Source organism: Odontomachus brunneus, unplaced genomic scaffold (genome assembly GCF_010583005.1).
Source record: "Odontomachus brunneus isolate Ranch 3 - 2012 unplaced genomic scaffold, Obru_v1 Obru_scaffold_065, whole genome shotgun sequence".
Lineage (NCBI taxonomy): Eukaryota > Metazoa > Arthropoda > Insecta > Hymenoptera > Formicidae > Odontomachus > Odontomachus brunneus.
The window spans coordinates 1,615,482-1,637,411 of NW_022639515.1; the positions used below are offsets into that span (position 1 = coordinate 1,615,482).

Here is a 21,930-nt window from a genome sequence, read left to right on the forward strand (position 1 = left end):
GAGAGAGAGAGAGAGAGAGAGAGAGAGAGAGAGAGAGAGAGAGAATACGCAAAAGAACTCGCGATAAAGGAGGCATGAAGCAAGCCTTAAAATAGTTAACACGGGCAAATTGCTATTGCAAACTAGGAAATTGCTGTCGTAAATTAAAAATTGAAGAAGATTCGATATCGCGACGAGACAGCCAACCGTTTCCATTTAATCGCTCTTCTCTCCGCGATTCCATCCTTGTCAATACGAAATATTTGTTGTAAAAGTGTTTTAACATTAATTGCAATCTTTAATTTTCTGTTTTTATATTCGGAGAGAATATTACAATTTTCTTTTCATATTCTTTTCAATTGTACTGTTTCTAGTAGCGCAAGAATAGACTGTAAGATCTGTCTTGTTGAAGAATACAGCAAATTTCGCTAGAAACGTAGCAAACATTTTTAATGATACGTTCTAAAATGCAAACAGCACATATAAAACGAAAGGACAATTAATTATTGCAGAATTACTGTCGATCCACTCCTCGGTTGCAAATTCTATTTTTACTGTCGCAATTGATATTATATTAAAACGTGTCATTAAAAGTGTTTGCAATGTTTCTAGCAAAATTTGCTGTATTTCTCAGCAAGATAGATCTTACAGTCTGTTCCTGCGCCACTAGAAACACAGTAAAATTGAAAAGAATACGAAAACTGTTATATATTATGTTATATATATATATATATATATATATATATATTATATATTATAATATTATATATATATATATATATATATATACAGAGAAAATATTAATAGTTAATATATAACATAATATTATAATATATAATATATAATATATATATATATATATATATATATATATATATATATATATTATACATTATAATATTATGTTATATATATATATATTATATATTATATATTATATATTATAATATTATGTTATATATTAACTATTAATATTTTCTCCGTATATGAAAACAGAAAATTAAAGATTGCAATTATTTATATTTTTGTTGTTCGCGTCTATTTTTTAGTCCATCCTTACTGTAGTGTAACTTTCTACTGTAAAATTCTCTCCGTATAATTACTAGATTGTTATTCGTCGAAAGATGCCGTCGCGAGAGAAGAGCGCATTGCGTGTGCACGATGCATTGATGATGCGTAATTTCGTGCAGTTGCGTAACTGCTTTTTATGTTCGCTCACCTCGATGATGCTGATGCAGATCATGAGGTAGGGCGGTCGTATCCGGAAGCTCGGCTTCCTGGTTGGTAGTGGGTGTCTGGGCGTTGGTCTGGGTGTGACCTCATCGTCGCGCTTTTTTTTATAGGAGGATGTGACAATTATCGGCGACTCCGGGGAATAGGGCGAGCCCGGTTCCGAATACGTCGCGTCCGTGGAATCCGACGAGATCGTCGACAAGGTTGGCGAGTTCTCCAACAACGCTGCCTCGGCGTCCATCGTGGTATCTGCTTGAACGAGAGTGAAGAAGATCAAAATTATTCGTGTGAAAAGAGATATTTGAGCTAAAGGATCTATCGAGTACAAGATATCGTCTTAAAGTAGTACTAGTGCGACAGTACTATCAAGAAGTTGTCAGTCCTACAGTAGAAAGAAAAGGTTCCTCTTTGGTTACGTGCGCAACCAATTGATTTTGACTGAAACTGTCCCTACTACACACCATACATATAAACAGTGACGCACCCCAACGAACGTACACTAACACATGCGCTGTTGCCACACTTCACGCCTTAACTTTTCGTACTTACTAATAATAATACTAGATTGTAATATTTAGACGTCGATATCTTTAAAATTACGTGGTCAAAAATTTTGATATTTTTATATTATATCCGTACATTAGTCTTGAATATTATTGTAATTTTTCATAAAACTCTTGGATGTAGTTTGATCATCAGAATTAGAAATATTTCATCGGGAGCCATTTTCGTAATGCGATATACGTTAAAAGTGCTAACTTTGACTTTCGTTATTTCAGTTTTCGCATGGTCAATCTGTTTCTAATTGTACTAATAATTAGATAATATTTAAATTTATATATAGTGTAAATTTCAACGAATTCTTGGATAATTCATTTTGTGCATGTACCACCTTAATTATGTGCTTAGCGAGTCACGCGTTTTAGGAAGCACACAAAATACGAACAATGTAACGAGAACTGTCTTTCGCATGAAACTGAACATACGTTCAACAAATTATACAAGGAAAAAATATCTAAACAATTCAAATATTTTCGATGAGTATTAATAACATATTTATTTGTATACTAATAAACTACCTGTGCTAATAAAAATATTTTTCAAAGAAGAAAATATAAATTTTCTCAAAATCTTAGCTTTTCATGAAAGCAATTGCTCATCTTATTTATATAAAAGAATCTCGATTTAAGTAAATACATGCCATTAGTTAAATAAATGTTATTTATTTTTTAGATATTTCCTCACACACAGTGTAGCCGACGAGGAGAAGCGCCTGATGTTCAGAAATCCTTAAAATTTATGAAAGCTACTTAACGGAAAATCGAAATTCACAATTGATGCAAAGTATCCAATTATTCTATGAATTTTTTGGCATCAGCTTAATTTATAATTCCTTAAACTATATATCTCCATATATCTCTCTCTCTTTCTTTTTTTCCATTTCCCGCGTAGTATAAAGCGTCTGTGTAATGAGATCAAGCAAGTGCATTACACGTGTTGTTTATCCGGGCAAGGGAGTCCACGGGGATGCGGGATGCTGGATACGCGGGGAAAGTTCCGACGGAAGAATAAGACCGGGAAAAAGGATCTGGGGAAATCGGGCAAGTTCAATCGAGCGACTCTACGAGGAGAGCTCGTTTTTATAAACTTCCTGCGCCGTCTAACGACAATCACCGAGCACGTCGTCTTGCTACAGCAGGACCACGATTCTCGCGGTCCCATCCAGCGCTCCCGGCTCTCTTGCCGTTGTAATAAAGACGCCTTTCGGCAGTTTAGTCCGCAGATACCGTCGGCTCTCGCCGGGGAGCGCTCTCTCACGGAAACCTGGCCTCTATAATTCACCTGCAAATCCTGTAATGGCGCGAAAGACGTGTTTCGTGGAGCAATTTGCGGAACAGCGTGTACGCACGGATACGTCCATGAGCGCGAATTAATCTCGCCGCGATCCTGCGGCAGTATTGAGCATTTGTCATGAGCGAAGCGTGGCGTGAATGCGCACACAGAAAAATGTCATTCTGCTGCTAAAAGAAACGATTACGCGATTTACTTTTCTTCATTCAAGTAACGGTTGTCCTCAACAACGAATAGTTTCTTGATAATACATTGTAAGTCTCACAACATATACTTGTCATAAGTTTGAGAGAAGAGAGAGAGAGTTCATTATCTATTATACAATGAAAAGAAGAAAAATTTATTCTTTATATAAGAATATTATAAAAGTTTATCGAAGAAAAAATTGGTTCCATTCGTATGCAAACTGAATTTTCGTTTTAATTTAATATTCTTGATTGAGATTTTTTAAACTTACTAAGATTTATAATCCATTTTGAATAAATATCATGTTTGCGATGAACTTATAATAGATTTGCGGATATATATTGCAGAAACTTTTATGAAATACTTGAAACAAGTAATATTTACTTGAATGCAGTATGTATTTTTCTACAGAATAATCAATCATAACGATTGAATTGTAGTATAGTTCATTGTTAAATCTATTATTAAATAATAGATAATAATGCTTTTTACTAACAAATCATTATTAACGCCCGGATACAATTTTTTATTTTTACGAGAGGGTAATATTAGATATTAATAATTGATTATTAATTCGAGACGAGTCGTGGGTAAATATTAGATATAATATTTATTGCCTACTCGTTCCGACGCGACAAGTTATTATTAGCCTTATCAAGCCCTATCAAGCCACCTTGTATTATAAAATGTAATAATACAGTGTGTTGAACCAATTCCTTCGTTCACGTGACGCTTCTCTAATCGCGATCTGACGCGCTAATTTCGACATATTAGTGTAATATAACACTGCTGCAAGCTGTAATCAGCAAGCTAGAAGATCTCTCTACAACGACCGCCAAGTAATTCCGTTCCAGGCGGACAATTCTTGGTGGATCTACCGTGATTGTCCTTCTTCCACGTGGCGGATACGGAGGAGTCATCGTCGTAATCACCGAGGTCGTTGTCGTAGCTCTCTCGCTTTATTCCACTGTTGGCCATGGAGTTCTCATGATCGGCGGCGTCAATCGGCTCGCAATAATCATGCGCTGATAACATTGTTCCTTGGGGACATTTATCGGTCGTTTCGGCCTCTTCGTCCGAAGAATACTTATCGTGAGCCTCTTCAGAGAGTGGAAGATGGTGCAGCTTGTTTTGCTTCGTTTTTGCGTCGTGATCCGATGTGCTCTTCAGTACCGTCGAACCTTTGACGTGAAATGCGAATGGGAATAGCCATTTGTTGCGCAGAAATGCCAATGCTGAACGAGGTAGTCCGAGATCGTCCGGCAAGTCCTCGAAGCCGAAGAGATCGCGATAAGCTACCGACGGTTCGGCAGCAGCGTTTAAATTCCGTGCGGAATAGTCGTCGTAGATTGACCTGTCAGCTATCGGAGGCCTGGACTGTCCGTTGAACACGAACGGCGGTTCATCGTGGAAAGCGCGAACGACATCGTGATGTTCCGGCCACGCTCCTGCTCTGTAGAAGTCGTCCGACTGTTCCCACTGTCGCCGATTATAGCCGGCGGCCTTTAATCGCTCGTAATCTATCGGGTCGACCACTCTGATAGGCCCCGCTACCACTTTAATGATCGGATTCTTCGGGCGGGGGCGTTGAGGGCGTTGAGGGGGTTGAGGGCGTTGAGGGGGTTGAGGACGTTGAGGGGGTTGAGGAGGTTGAGGGGGTGGATAGCGTGGAGGGGGTTGAGGGGGTGGATATCGTGGAGGGGGTTGAGGAGGTGGATATCGTGGAGGGGGTTGAGGGGGTGGATATCGTGGAGGGGGTTGAGGAGGACGACTAAAAGGATCAATTAGACCTGTGGTGGAATACGGAGTGATTTGAACTCGTGGTGGACGACCCAGTGGCGACGATGGGTATCCTTGGGGCCATCCTTGGGACCATCCTTGGGCCCACGAAGTCTCGCAGTTTAGTTGAACCACCATCAGCAACAGAAGAGCGCGAATCGTTTGAGATGCCATGACGAGGAGTGGTCTGGGCCGAAGGCGCCGGTACGATCTTCACTACACGTTCTGCCTAAGCCACCGCGACGCACCTGTTTTTAAATCGGAGTGCGGATCGTAAAAGATCTATCGAGTGCATAAACGCGCCGATGAATCCGCGGTATCGGCCGCGCGCGATACCTATCGATAAGCCCCGTAGTAAATAACTGATCGAGCACGTGCAATTACAAACCGCGCGTCACGCTTTTTACTGTACGACTATTGATTTCACGCGAACGTGCCTATCTATGATTCCTCTCGTCTCAGATTACTGATTACAGGCAATGTTACACTGCCGCGATGACAAAGCACAAATGGAGAAAAACATTTAATTAACGCGATGGACCAGATATATTTTGATGGGAGGAAATAGAATTTCTGGACGTGGCTACGATTCCTCTCATTTGCACGGAGAAAGGATTTCACTACCGTTAATCATGGTTTGCTGGAAATATATCTGTTGCTGTAACTGAAACTTTTACGTCGGTTTCATAACTAAATATATATGTCTACTGGCAGCTATACTTTCAGGTATCCATATGTTACAACGAGATTTAGCTGCCACGCACAGATTCTTGCCGCCACAGAGCTAATATTTCTTTTTTCCATATGAGGTTACTGATTACAGCTCTTAGTAAAGTATTATAGTATCACGAAGACAAAATACAAATCGAGAAAAATATTTAATTAACGCGGCAACGAACGAGAAGCAGACACGTTTCGACAGATGGAAACAGAATTTCCGGATATGGCAACCATTTTTTCATCTGAGATTACTGACTACAGTTCGTAGCAATATTATAGTATCGTAAGAATAAAGCACGAATGGAGAAAAACATTTAATTAACATAATAATGAACGAAATGCTTTTTGATTGAAGGAATTAGAATTCCTGGTTCTTAAAACCGAATTACACGAAAGAAAAAAAAACTACACAAAAAGAATTTTATAGTAAGAATTACTGTGACTTTGTAACCGAGGAATAAATGGACATTTTACAGTATAATTCATTCTATCCTTTCATTTCATATGTCCTTATATTCTAGAAACTGAAATGTGCTATTACAACATTTCAGCGAAATTTATTATGTTTTCAGCAAGTTAGATCTTATTGACATTCTATCCCTGGACTACAAAGAATATAGTAAAATTGGAGAGAATTTTTACGAAAAGGAACGTCCTCTCCATATAAGAGATAGAAATTCTGTCTCCTTCAATTGGAACTCTTTCAGCTCATTCATACGTTAATTCTTTGATCTGTTTTCTCCATGCAACTAATCACGACAATCGGCCAAGCGAACTCTTCTCACGCGTGTCTCCGCGGGTTCGCCAAGACGCGATCTCCAAAAATCGCCCAGCAAGCGCGACTAATTCCAAGCTTCGGGTCAAAGCGACCAAATAGACCACCGCACCACTCTCACGGTTCGTCGACTTAAAACTCGATCTCGCGCGTCCCGGAGCGAAACAGCCGTGGAACGGCGGCGGCGTCACCGAAATCGCTGGTTTTCACGGGCGTCCGTGCCGGTTTCGCGGTGGCGGCGCGGCCACCGAAACTCGGCGAGCCCCAGCAATTCAGCGGCGAATTCTAGGCTGACCCGAAAACACGATTCGAACAAAGACCGTTAGCGGCCGGACAAAGAGGTCACGGGAGGCGACCCCGTGGCCAGGCTGGCTGGGGCGAAGGGGAGGGTGGCAGTATGAGACTGCCGCAAGTTCTCTCCATCCTCCACCCTCATTCTCCTCATTCTCCCGCTGGCTCGCGCTGATCCAGCCGGACACGCGTATCGTCCTTATTCGCCCTCTTCCACCGCTGTCTCGCTCGTCTATCTCCCGAACAGGCTCATTTGCCGAGCACGCCGCGAATGTGCATGCAATGCCCATTCCGGTGGCGGGCGGATGCGTAACTGCATCCGCGTACTTCGCGCCGCCGTCATAAATGCGTACAAGCCCGTTGGCGCGCGTTAACTCCGCGACGCGAAACTGCGGATTCTCGGGAGACCGGGCGGTATTTGCTCTTCCGCATAGCAATGGCGTTCGTCGCGCTTCTGACCAAATTTTTTTTCCACAATAACGATAATGGTGTTCTCCGACACTTTGCGACACATGTCAATTGACGTGTTTTATGATACAATACATAATGACGTTTGGATTTTATACTATCCTTTGCGGATGATTTCCATCGACACAAATGAGGCCTAAAAACCTAATAACAAACCTAAGAAGGGAAGTGAAATTCTTCTCACAAATCGCCAGCGGAATTACGTTTTCTCCATCGTCGTCATCAGTCTGGATTGAGTGAGCTCAACTTGACGATTCGCCTTGGCCTCTCATTTAGAATAGATTACAATCCAATTTATAAGCCGCTCGCGACGCTAGACGAAGAAGGGAGATTTAATTAAACGACGTCTGCCCTCTAATCGACGTTAGCTCACGCGAGCGATCCTCGAGAATGACCGGGGTGGCCTCCTGCCCTCGAAGCGAACTCTTCGTTGTACCGCATTCAACCGCGAAGTCTTTTGTTTCCGCGGCGGTAATCCGCGGTGTTATTGCGAGGAACGCGGGGACGAGCGAGCGAACGAACGCGGGGACGTAACCACGGCGCGCGGAAGCGGAAGCGCACTTTCGACCGCAGGTCAATGAATGCCCGTTCGCGGTTACCTGCGTGAGCGCGTTGCACGCGTGCGGCCTGGTGAGTGAGTGAGTGAGTGAATGTACACGCGTAGGTGCGTGACGCGTCCGCCGTAAAATCTACGGCGGTTGTAGATTTTGCGAGCCGCAATACGGCGAAACGGCCCGCGGGGACGACGCCACCGTGAACGCGATCCTCTCTCGCGCCAGCCGGCTGTAATTCAGAAATATCAATTCTACGCGAAGGCGGAAATAGATCGTGGCGCGAGCACGCGGGCGTTAACTCGTTGTTCCCCCCGATTGCGGGCGACGAGCTGCGCTTCCGCCGCCTCGTTAGATTTACGGTAACGACCCGGGTATCGCACGGCGATCGTAAGATCGGTCGAATCAATTGTGGGAAATGAGCGGGAGGGGCAATGTCTGGAATCTCCGAAGGTTTATATTAATAATTATCACTTGAAACTTGTTTCAAGTGCGATTTTCAAGCGTGAGTTTGGAATCAAATGTGTGTCTTTCAGTGGAATAGCGATTGCAAATGTAACGTCGTGTACATTTTCCCGTCAAAATTAGATCTAACTCTGAAATAAAATCTGAATATCTCACGTGAGACAAGTTTCAAGTCACGACTATTAATACATGCTTAAAATCGTGATTCGCCAATTTTATGTCTTTCTATTATGTTCATGAAATGTCTCAGTTACGCTTATCAATTGTTTTTTTGTTTTTAAAATGATTTTTTTAAATGTATACGATGTATAAGATTGGCGTAAGAGACTTATTTAATCCTGACCGGAAGATGAAAAAGGAAGCTCATGGAAGAAAGGTCGCAAAATTTCCACATATTACCTTTGATTACACTGCAAATCCAAGTGTGTTCTTTTGGCTGGATTTCTTTTTACATATTTTGTTACGATTTGAGTCACCTCATTTAGCACGTGTTTAAACATAAGTCATAACTTACACGACTTGAACATGCTAAGTGACGTGATTTAGAACCGCAAGAAACGCGTGAGAAGAGCTTCAGCCAAATTACAAACACTTATGTGTTCAAAAATAATATACTTTACAGTACACCGGATTATCGATACGTGGAAGAGGGCGAGCAGTGAGAAACTACGCCGCTGCGCACACGTTGTCCTGATCCGGAATTTCCATTTCGGGCAAGAGAAATTTCGCGATTCCCGCACAAAGTATACATATTTTCGCGGCGACGTAACGTCGCAGTTTGGCAAGTTGTACGCCGTGCGGTGGGCGTTAATCGCCGACGACCGAAACTTCGACATCGGAATACGCGCCGCCCGGGCACCGTGTGTCCGGGGGTACACCGGCTTAATGAAGCATTGACGTGTCCGGCAAAACCGTGTACCTGTCCGCGTGTAATTAACGTAACGCCGTCGGTTCGTGGGCCACGCAAATCAAGCGGTACGCCGAGAACGAACCCGAGCGAACCGGCGCCGTAATTAGAGGCTCTCGCGGCGCAAAGAACAATGGAGTAGGTGTGCTCGCGTTATCTCCGTGCCTGTCGATATTTGTGGCTGCCGAAGACGCGGCTCGAATATCGATAGCCCCGTACGACCCGGCCGGAACGGATGGGACTTGCGGAATTATCGCCGGTATAATGGCCGAGAAATCCGCCCCTCAGGCCAATTCCCGGTGCATCTTTGACGAGTTATTTATTCTTTGCTCTCGCTCCGAGAGCTTTTTACGCTCCCTCCTCCTTCCCAAGAATCGTGTTATCTTGCGCGAACACGAAGAAACCAATTAAGTCACTCGCACGTTGATTGCGCACCGTCGGAATCTACCGTGCAAAACTTCCGCGAGAATGGCGTATTCTTGATTCTCGTGTTTTAGATATTACACGGAGAGAATTTGTTAGTACAAGTGTTATACTGTAGAATTTTGTAACCGACGAGCAGATCGACATTCTGCCGCAATCGACTCTGTCCTTTCATTCCATAGTTACGTTCATACAACTTATATTTTTGGAACTAAAATGTCTTATTCAAAAATTTGTTATTTTTAGTGAAATTTGCTATGTGCTTTAGTGAGATGGATCTCACTGACAGTCTATTTCTGCGTTACTAAAAACACAATAAAACTGAAAAGAATTTATGTGAAAAAAAACTATTCTTTTCGTGCAGCAGCTTGCGAAAGTTGGTCGGATTTTTGGCTATGTTTCTTCTATTGACACTGACCGTATTATTCCCTAAATTTCACTCAAGAAGTAGAATAACCATCGATTTACGCGAATTCGAATGAACTTCGACTTTTCGTTCATATAAAGCGTTCATATTAGAGTTCTCCACTCTAAATCGTCAAGTAAACATTTTCACTCGAAATTGAAGAGTAAGTCTAATGTACTCCACTGTCATAGGAAAATATTTATTCTAATTGATTGAAACATTCGCCTACGTGGAGTCAGAACCCACTCTGAGTTTGAGTAAAATATTCACTTCAATTTCGACTGGCAGTGTTCTCATTATCGAAAGTACTGCCATCTTTCACTCGTTTTAAATGAGATTCCTCTTCAAAGAATTTAGAGAATATACAACAGTTGTAATGATGTGTTTACTGATCAGTTTTCAGAAATTAGTAATACTAATGCCAAACACATCTTCTTACGTGAAGAATTAATTGCGTAAAAAGAGAAATTGATATCACTGTAAGTTTTTTTTCAAAACAAGTCAATAATAACGAAATAATACATGTCAGATTTATTTAAAATATCTGCCACTGTTATCCACCATTTTCTGTCAAATAATGATTTCGTGTCTAATTCATTTGAGTCCATGAAATTATCAACAATTCGACGAATTTTTGCAAGTCCTAATTAATGGTAGTTGTTCAATTTAAGATACTTAATAATACTTTAGTTAATTTCAACGCGGAATGTGTTTTAAACGTGTTCAGCATGTTAACTCGATCATTTTAATATATATTTAGAGAAAAATAAATAATAATGGCAACTATATATAGATAACAACTTGTATAGTTATCATCAGCAAGTATTTTCCCCAGAATGTAGACTACAGAGACACTGCAATATCTCGTCAGCGGGATCAAATGTGAACGATCAAGGATCGGGAGGACCGTTCTCGGCTAATATTGCAACGGCAACTAAATTGATACAGACGTAACGTCGGAAGCATTATTTATCACGCATACGCTAACGCGCATTCATTGTCAGAGATGGAAACGAGATTTAGTTAATCCGTCAGGATGCGTCGTTTCAGGGCACTAATTAATTTAACATTACCGATGATTGTCATTCATACTGATGATGTTAATTATTATGCTAAAGAGTCCGCATAGATGAATCATTCAATACCGTTTAATGTAAAGCTGCCGATGATTGACGGTCGAGGAACGACCGTTTGATCCAATCAAGTATCTGAAAAATGCCATCTAGACTCGACTAGAAATTTATTCCATGGTCCTGATTAGTTGTTTGTTTTGTGCAAGATAATCCTATCGCCATGTACTTTCTAAATTTCTTGGAGTAAAATTTCTTTACTCTTAATCGTCGAGTAGATATTTCCACGAAATTGAAGAGTGAGTCTGATGTGTTTCATCGTGACAAGAGCATATTCACTCTAATCGAGTGAAACATTCACTCATACAGAATCACAATTCTCTCTAAGCTTAAGCAAAACATTAAATGCGATCTTGCGATTTCGAGTAACAATATCTTCACTATCGCTTCAAATTAAAATACCACTCGTTTTGAGTGAGATTCCACTTTAAGAGATTTAGAGAGTACTGTGGCGTGGCAATCAAGACTTTAATAATGATAAGGATTATTATTAATAATCAGAACCGTTTTAATAATCAAGAACCGATAACATCATCTTGTAACAGATAACTGATTGGGATCAATCAGGTTTATGCACGGAAAAAACAATTCCGTTGGTGCAACCAAACTTTCGGTTGCTCAGAGATCAGACGAAAACTCGGCTGTACACTGTTAAATCCGTAGTGTCAAATTATACTCAATTTGAGTTATTTTTAACCATTCCTATAAGTCGCCACTGCTCCTATTAAATATGTCATTTAACTAATGTAATGGAGTTAAATAATTTTTTTTTAACTTAAGAAATGTATTAAATTTGACTAAAATTTAGTTAATTTTTATTATGTGCATACGTTAATGTAACCTTTGTTTTAGTAAAAAATGACTTAATATTGTGTTTTAAATGAGTTAATTAGATGTGGTTGTTTTTTTAAACACATGTTTTGTGTTAAAATAGTAAATTTTGACACACATGATAGTTAAAAATAACTAAATATTATTTAACTCAAGAAATCGGTTTAAATTTGACCCTCCAATATTTAACAGTGTAGGAACAGAAAAATTCCTTTATGAGGCTTCTGTATAGTTTTCAGTTGCCTCAACCGAGTTCTAATATCGCTGGATGTTCAGACGAATATTTTCGGTTGCGACAACATAAATATTAATTTTCATAACAGAGATATCGCTTTTGATCACCTAATTTTCAGTTGATTCTTATTCGGTTGCACCAACTGAGATTTTTTTTGCGTGGATAAATTTCTGAGATAAATTTCTAGTCGGGAACGCGAGAATGCAAAACCTAACACTCGGTATCATCAGACATCTCACATGTAAATTGCAGCATCGTGCGCGCGAGGAATATTCGCATGCAGCCGCCGGCACGTAGGGACAGAGCGGCGACTTCCTCCTTTGCGCGCGAATTCGCGACCGCGTCGAAAGTTTCGCGAGGAGTCATTAATTATTCCACGATAACGTGAATACCAGTTACATACCTGCGATTGGCTCATTAATTTCCGGCGGCGTCATATCGACTTTCTGTCGAGACACCGGGATACCTCGAAATCCTGGTGTGTACCGTCCGTGGCGCGTTCGCGCCGGCAAACGCGTGTCAAAACGGCCCGCGCCGTTGCTTGGCCGGCCACAAATCAAAATCGCGACGGTGCGCGCGCTGTCTAAATGATCCTCGAATTTACCGTGGCGTCGCAATGTCGTTCGGGAAAAACGGTATACACGCTACGTTATGATCGATTGTTTTGCGAGGGGCAAGGGGAGAGCGAGGGATGCGCGACCTATCGTCGTCGCCGCGGAGGATCCGCCCGCGGAAATTTTCGGAAAGTTCACGAGATCTCGGTCGGAACTCGGCCGGAAATTACTACGCGCACACACGTCACGCGAGATATTACAAAATCACGCGATGTATGTGCATATATTATACAGGGTGTCCTGCAATTCGTTAGGCAGCCGCGGTGTTAGGTAGAACTCATCAGGTTGGACACAAAATTCCTCTACCATTTCGCAAGTAACCATGCATAATTCTGAGTTATTAAGTAAAGAACAATAATCACGCGCAATATGGCAGATGAGTTGTGACAGCGACGATTGCCAAGTGGTTGTAGATGTGCTTGTAGATTGGAACAGATTGAAAAGTTCTTTACTATTTTAAAGATGATCACGTAGATTCTTACAAATAAACCTATCCAAATATTCAAAAGTTACACTCGGATTTCTTTCTAATTTGGCACAAATGTAGAAGTATAAAAAATATTTAAGTCATATTTTTTTATTTTGGCTCACTTTGAATTTCATGGATAGTTTATAGCTTTTTAATGTTCTCATTCCTATCACCAACAAGTGCAAAAAAATGCATAAGAAATAAAATTGAATATAAGATATAGGTGTTTTTGGTAATTACGAATATGAGGCCAAATGTGTAAAATTATTTGTATAAATAATAAAATATTTAAACAAAACATGTTAAAAGTTGAAAAAAATATTTATGCAAATAATTTCTCGGTTTGGCCGAGATTCGAACTATTTTTTATTAATTTAGCACAGATTTGAAATATTTAAGTTGGAATCTTGGCTAAAGAAATTTAGAATGGTTCGTGTCTCAGCTATGCCGATTTTGTTAAAATTTTAATTAATTAAATTGCCAAATTTCTCGGATTGGTCGAAATCCGAACTGTTTAATTAATTTAGCACAGATTTGAAATATTTAGGTTAGGATCTCGGCTAAATAAATTTAGAATGGTTTCTATTTAAGCTATGCCGATTTTGTTAAAATTTTAATTAAAATTGCCGGATTTCTCGGTTTGACCGAAATTTGAACCATTTTAGTACAGATTTGAAATATTTTGGTTGGAATCTTGGTTAAAGAAATTTAGAATAGTTTGTCTTTCAATTATGTCAATTTTGTTAAAATTTTAATTAAAATTGTCGAATTTCTCTCTCGGTTTGGCCGGAATTCGAACCATTTTTGACTAATTTAACACAGATTTAAAATATTTCGGTTGGAATCTCGACTTAAAAAATTTAGAATAGTTCATGTCTCAGCTATGCCGATTTTGTTAAAATTATTTAATTATTTAACTTAAAATTATTAATTATTTAACTATATCTTGTATTCAATTTTATTTCTTATGCATTTTTATTGTACTTGATGATAGGAATGTGAACATTAAAAAGCTATAAACTATCTGTGAAATTCAAAGTAAAATGAAAAAACCTAAATTTTTTTTAATATGACCTAAATTTTTTGTACTTCTACATTTGTGCCAAATTAGAAAGAAATCGGAGTGTACTTTTTGGGTAAGTTTACATGTTAGTTACCAATTAAGAAAAATTGGTGCATGTACTGAGAAAAAAAGATAATTGTTCTAACTAGAATTATACTTGTTTTTAGTCCCAATTAGATTTTTTGCAGTAAAATAGCAGTAGTGACATGTACAAGGTTATTTATTATTAACATTATAATAATTGTTTCTCAATGTGATTACAGTTATAGATACCAAAATTTTTTTCCTTAAAGTAATTGTCCGCGATAATGCACTAACCTTCTTAAATTAATAACTAAAAATCTACGTAGTTCCCGAGTCGAAGTTTTAATTCTACTTTCAGCTTAATATTTCATTCAACACTTATTTTGACGCTAAAGAAAATGAAATGGGAAATTTCGGACATTATCACAGTCAATAAGTAAATTATATCATTAGAATTAAACCTTGCTAATGTAGCTTTTACTACGTTATAGAATTCAAGATTTAATATAAGGCCGAAATTTCGGATTGTTTGCGAAATGGTAGAGGAGCTTTGTGTCCACACTTTGAGTTCTGTACAACGCGACTGCATAACGAACTTTCGGACACCCTTTACTGGGCGACCCAGAGACGCGAACCTCTTCAGCGTGTATCGCGTGGCGTCAAAATAAAGTTTTTTTTTAAAATATTATAAAGCCTCGGACATGTGAAACGAGCTCGAATAAAAATCGCGCGACGGCACGCGGAATAATTTTGCCATTTTACAGCGAGACACTCGAAACGCCCGTCCGATGCAGGCTTTGTCATCTCGCAACAAATCGAGAGCGGAGAGATGCGGCGGTATCGGATAACGACGTGAATATCGTCGTTAAAATTGTTCAAAATAAATGGCCAAATCTAAATATCGAACGTACCGAGTCCTCAACCAAGTGTAATCGTGCAGTCTGCCTGTCTCCTCTCCCTCGCGTTCTGCAACGTTCTCTTTAACGTTATCGTGTTATCTCGACAGATTTCGTCGTCTTGGCGTTCCATCTGTTTTCGCACTAATTCTGTTCCCTTTATAACTGGAATAATCGATGGAATATCAGAATGGATTTTCTCGAATCAGAATTCCTAACTAGAAATTATTTCAAGGCGAGGTACATTCTTGTAGGGACAAATCAATTGCAGACTGACGCCCGCAGAAATCTATAATCGTATTTGTCAGGCAGCGATCGATAATTTCGAGCGATTCATTTACCTACGGTACCAAAGTCGCGAATGCGCGATTATTGAACACGTGAGAACCGAAACGACCTCGTTGAAGCCTAACGAGGGTCCATCCTGGGAATTAATCGTTGAGCGCGAAACTGAAAAAAGGCGTCAAAGCCGCGCTCTTTGTCGTTCCACTTGTGTGAACGCCTCGAAAGTGGTTGACTTTGAAGGGGGGTTTAATTGCGTTAAATCGACTTGGTAGAAGAAATTACGGGCGTCACGAGCCCTTCTAATCCGGCGGCACGCCGTTGGCTAAATTTTACGCGCCAGATGCATTCCGCCGACTACCTTGAAATTTTATTTGTACAAAAATAAAACTGTATTATTGTGCACTGAGATTCAATAAAGTAGAAATTGTTTAAGTTTATAATTATCGAGTTGAATGAAAACAGGATTATAGAAAATCAGTATCTCCGTATTCGTAATTCAATAGATATCTGCCGATAATATTATAACGGATAATATCGACAAGCTGTCAGATAACAGGAAAGATATCAAGATTATTTTTCTCATTGTAGGTGATCAAAATATATGATCGTAATATTATAATACTCTGTTTAATTACTATATAATTATTATAATTTTAATAGAATATTCCGGTACACATTTATCAAATTTACATTATTTTATATTTTTTGAGAGGAAAAATATCTAAGGAATAAAATAATCGCGGTGAGTACACTGAGAGAAAAATTATCTTAAAAACAACAAATATGTCTTTGATGGGTGCCATTAATATATTTATTTAAATCTAAATTCTCTTTATTTAAACCAAATATTGTTTACTTAAATCAGGTAAACAATATTTAATTTAAATAAAAAGAATTTAGATTTAAGTAAATATGTTAATGGCATCCATCAAAAAGACATTTGTTGATTTTAAGGTAATTTTTTCCTCAAAGAACTAATAACATATTTACTTATACTAGTATAAATATATAAGTATATTTTTTCCAAATGAGAAAATATTTATTTCTTGAAATATTTATTTCTTAGTTTTTCATAAAAGCAACTGTTTATTTTATTTACATAAAATGCAATTAGATTTAAGTAAATATATTATTAATACTCACCGAATTAATACTTTTCATTTATTAGATATTTCCTCTCCCAATGTATGGTTTTTAATTCCGATTGAATAACGGAGGATTAAATTCACGCGAAAATGCGGTTCTCGTGTTAGAAATAAACCGAAACAACCGCGTGTTCTTGGACATTCATCGTCTGAATTATAATTTCCCCTCGTCGTCGAAGATATTACGCAGAAAGCAGCTTCCGCGCTGCTGCATATGCAAAAATTTATTAAACATATTTCTCGGTCTATGAGCATATAAGGTGTCGCGTCGGGTGCGCATAAAGCACGTAAATTATTCAGTAAATCGCTGAAGAATAATTTAGCGCATCGCCGTGACGACCACGCGAGAGCAAATTACATTTCTGCGTTGTGTGCGTGATACTTGCCTAATTAAAGCGAGTCCCGACTCGGGTCACATGCGAAACTTTGGCGATCAAAAAGCTTAATGCTAATTTTGCTGATCTGCATTAAGCCGATAATAAAATGCGATCGATTATTCCACCCTCGAGTTGAACGTATCGTTACTCTACACTATGCTGCAAATTGAAACCGTTGCATTTTAATAACCAATTGTGATCGATCTCTTTCTCTTCCACGATATTGAGATATGATTCTAATTATAATGTTCTTTTTTCAATATCCGCGTACAGAAGAAGATGGCAATTATAATTTCAGTTATTTTTAAATTAACAAAATTACTTTACATTATACAACGTAATCGTATACGTCTGGATTCAGATATTCCAGCGCTCGCGCGCAAGTGAAACTCATTAAACTGAATAGAGAAGTCATCTAACATTTTGCCTTCATTCCTGGCGATCCAGGAATGAAGTAGTTCAAGGATGAAGGCGATAAACACTGCAAAGATTTGGGGGAAGCTTTTACGAAGTTGAGACGATCCTGCGGTTAAGCACGTCATTATCAATCGCAAGTGCAAGAGATAAACGACCACGTGGTTGCAGCGAGCACGTGGCCGAACGATGACACTTTTATCTGGTCCACGGAGTGGGGGTAACGAGCGATCTATCATCGCGCACGCGCGAGACGTCAAAACAGAGTCGTGAAAGGCCGATTCTATATTAGTTGCAAATCGTAAGAAAATTTACCAATCACAATCGATCGTTCTTCTTACGACCAAAAAAGAATTGACTGTGATTAGTCAATTTTCTTGCGACCTTGAGACTTGCAACTAATGTAGAGCGACTCAAACGCGGCTATTATCAATCACACGTCGCGAAGTGACTTGTCCCGAGTCAAAATTTTAGTTCTATGTTCGACCTGAATTTTCTCACATCTGTAAATTCTAAAGGATCAGTGTATATTTAAAAAACATGTGTAGAAATATTGAGGTTCCACTTAGCGCATCTAAGTGATAGAAAATGCACAAAATGCTATTTGTAAGTTGATGTAGGCTTTTTTAGAATCTCAAAGAGAGTAGACATTAAATGAAATACTGAAGTCGAAAGTAAAATCAAAATTTCAACTCGGGACACAGTGCGATAAAGAGTTAACACCGGATCGAAGATCGACATGGATCGATACAAACTTCACTTTTAGATGTCGTAGCGACTTGAGTCAAAAACAATTGGGAAGGAAAAATTACCACGCTTTTGTGCATGGAATCGTCCTTCTAAATAAGGACGATTCCATGCTTCTATTCTATTTCTTCGGAATGAGGGTTGAATAGTATTATCCGAGACCTCGGTTTTCGTGTTCGCGTTAATCTATATTAAAAAAACTAATGAAAAACTGCTTTAAATTTATAATGCAAAATATCGTGTATTGTATTTTTGACAGGTATAAGATGCAATTTAAAAGAAAAACAGATAATAATAATGAGAACTTTGATTCGGTTGCGCGTAATAATATAAAAACGCGTAAAGTGACTTTTTCATTTTTGTAAAAAAAAAAGAAGAAAACGGTACGCGGAACCTTTTTCATAAATCTCTAGGACAGATCCTTAACGAGGCGGAAGTGCAACACGAATTTTTACTCTCCGCCATGTAATAATTTCCAGACGCCTGATCACACTTCGAAGTAAATCACTAGCAATTTTACGACATCAAGCTGTGTCGCAGCGATATCGACTCTATTCCCTTCAAGACGCACCGTGAAATGCGTCAGTTAAACTTTTTATTTATTTTTTCTCCAAGGAATGCAACGTCCAAAAGTTCGCGACGACTTTCGCAGTGGCGTTTTGCATTATTAACACTTCTTTGCAGCGAACACTTCGTGATCGCGAAGATTCTAATTATCCTGTTAAGAGCTAATTTGTCTTAGGTACATTAAGAGAAAGAATATATGAGAAATGAGAACTACTTATTTTAGCAAGTACTAATAACATATTTACTTAAATCTAAATTATTTTATTCTAACAGAATAAACAATTGCTTCCATAAAAAGTGAAGATTATAAGGAAATGTTCATCGCTTTATGTGTGAAAAATATTTTATAATAATAATTACAATTAAATAAAAGTTGTTGGTGCCCATCGAATAAATATTTCTTATTTCTTAGATATCTTTTTTCTCAATATAAGTTGAGTCAATTAAAGAAATATAAGTTAAGTCAATCAAAAAAAAATGTGCTTTTAAATGCAAGATAAGAATAAGATATTTCTTCGGCAATTTTCCCTGACAAAAGGCTTTGAACGTTTGTGGGATCATTCTAGAACAGAGTTCGCATATTTCGAGCAATTTTGACTTGCGAACTGCTCGAGACTCAGAAGTATATGACTTGTAAACGTATATTTCCAATAACTTTCTACTACTGGAAAGGTTACTCGTGCGTGGCGATGAAGGGACGAAGGGGAGTGGAGCGAGTCGAAAATCGGTTGAAACGTGCAACACGCGCGCCGAGCTCTGTTCTAAAATAATATTCAAGTAGTCTTGTCCTTTTATCGCACGAGTATCGAGATTAGGCCAGTTCTTAGTTACAATTTACCAATAAATTTTCTTACGATCTTGCGAATTGCAACTGATCTAAATTGTAACTAAGAACCGGTCTAATCCCGATACTCGTGTCTACGTTCAATACCTTTTACGTTCAAAGCCTTTTGTCAGGGAAAATTGCCGAAGAAATATCTTATTCTTATCTTGCATTTAAAAGCACATTTTTTTTGTATTTCTTTGATTGACTCAATTTACATTGAGAAAAAAGATATATAAGAAATAAGAAATATTTATTCGATGGGCACCAACAACTTTTATTTAATTGTAATATTTATTATTATAAAATATTTTTCACACATAAAGCGATGAACATTTCCTTATAATCTTCACTTTTTATGGAAGCAATTGTTTATTCTGTTAGAATAAAATAATTTAGATTTAAGTAAATATGTTATTAGTACTTACTAAAATAAGTAGTTCTCATTTCTAATTCTTTAAATCCCGATTTTCGATAAAGCGATGAACATTTCCTTATAATCTTCACTTTTTATGGAAGCAATTGTTTATTCTGTTAGAATAAAATAATTTATATTTAAGTAAATATGTTATTAGTACTTGCTAAAATAAGTAGTTCTCATTTCTCGTGTAAAAGGACAAGACTACTTGAATATTATTTTAGAACAGAGCTCGGCACGCGTGTTGCACGTTTCGACCGATTTTCGACTCGCACCACTCCCTTTCGTCCCTCCATCGCCACGCACGAGTAACCTTTCCAGTAGTAGAAAGAGACACAGTCGATCGTTCCTCTTACAATCAAAGAAGAATTGACTGTGATTGGTCAATTTTCTTGCAACCTTGAGACTTGCAACTAATGTAGAACGACTCTTAGGTACTCGGGAGCCCAAGTCGTTAGTCATTACTTTTGCGCAAGAGTGCACTTCCGGCGTTTATACGGGATCGCGCCGCGCTCGCCTTCAAGTTAACCTAACCCACCCACTCTGTAATAATTGTAAATCGCAATTACATCATGTCGCAACGACATTGAGCCCGTTGAATTGCAACGAGCGCCGTCCAAGTACGACAGGAAGAGAGAAGCCCCGGCTGGCAGTGTTTGCGGACGGAACTCAAGAGAACGATGCCGCGCGCGGGCGGCATCGCTGCGCGTTCTAAAATAATTGCGCCGCGGCTGGAGGAATCGTTTAGCGCGTTAATCAGCGTTCCATTTGTCGACGGTAGAATACTTTCAAGTGCCTTTCTCAAGGCATTCCCGCGCCCGTGCCGCTTAATCAGCCCGCCATTTCGTTCCTCTTCCGCTCTAATTAAATCGTTTTATTAAAATTAACTGTAGCACTTAGATCTCGTTAAAATTAAAAATCGCCGGCTGATGAAAACGGCCGGCGGAATAGCTTAGTAGATTGTTCGCGAAGGTATACATAAGATTGAGGATTAATTAATTAGCTTTCTCTCATATTTCATATCGCAGCGTAAAATCTTTCCTAATAGCTGTTTATGCTGAGGGAACAGGACGGATAAGAGCAAACTCTTCACGAGGAATATCCGCGCTGATAAATTTCGAGAACTGCGTCTTCGGACGCGAATAATGCACGTAATAATATACGGAGAGATTATTATAGTTTTTTTTCTTTTCGTGTAAATTCTTTTTAATTTTTCTATACTTCTGGTAATCTAGGAATAGATTATCAGTAAGGTCTATCATGCTGAGCAACATAAATTTCGCAAGAGACAGCAAATATTTTAAAAGTATATTTTTCAATTTCTGAAAAATTAATAACTCGTATGAAACATTTGACAATATAACTATTTCCGAGTGCTTCCTGAATGTCATTTAGACGCTTCTTACGGCGAAACTCTCCCGAAGTCTCGCGTCGCTCGAATTGAGCAGTCCTCTCATTTTTCGTTTTTCAATTTTCTTGAGATCGTCGAGGCACGAACGATACGATCTTTCGTACGACATCCTGCCGAGTCTCGCGTCCCGCGATATTCGAAAATTCATGGGCTGCTCGGAAGCCGACTATCGTCTACGGCGATTTAGAGCGGAAACTCCGGCCAAGTCCGAGGTGGAATTCGCTGACGAAGAAGCTTGACAAACGTCTGTCGAGGAGCAGGAGGGGGGAAGAGAGAGAGAGAAGGCGATTAATTATGAAATTTACCTGCGACAGAGGACGCTCGCGAGCGTGTGCACTGGCGCGAAGGAGATTCGTGTCTCGATTACACAGCGACATTTCGGGCGGACGGACCGAGTGGTTTTCAGTTCCCATCGGTATTACAACGTCTAACGGCGTTACCACCTGA

At 39.0% G+C, this 21,930-nt stretch overlaps 2 protein-coding genes across 9 annotated transcripts in view; both read right to left on the bottom strand.

Moving 5' to 3' along the window:
- Window positions 1-21,930, bottom strand: part of LOC116846486 (protein rhomboid) — a 185,261-nt gene that overhangs the window by 14,558 nt on the left and 148,773 nt on the right. For 4 of the 8 annotated variants that reach the window (XM_032820373.1, XM_032820376.1, XM_032820377.1 and 1 more), the window contains exon 2: window positions 1,199-1,461. In XM_032820373.1, the coding sequence (XP_032676264.1) occupies window positions 1,199-1,461 (263 nt within the window). Of the gene's footprint in view, window positions 1-1,198; window positions 1,465-15,311; window positions 15,435-21,930 lie in introns of those variants that run through there. The other 4 variants (XM_032820374.1, XM_032820375.1, XM_032820380.1 and 1 more) reach the window with 2 other exon arrangements.
- Window positions 2,416-5,269, bottom strand: LOC116846485. The gene has a single exon (XM_032820372.1). The coding sequence runs from the start codon at window positions 5,200-5,202 to the stop codon at window positions 4,060-4,062; it is 1,143 nt and encodes a 380-aa protein (XP_032676263.1). The 5' UTR covers window positions 5,203-5,269; the 3' UTR covers window positions 2,416-4,059.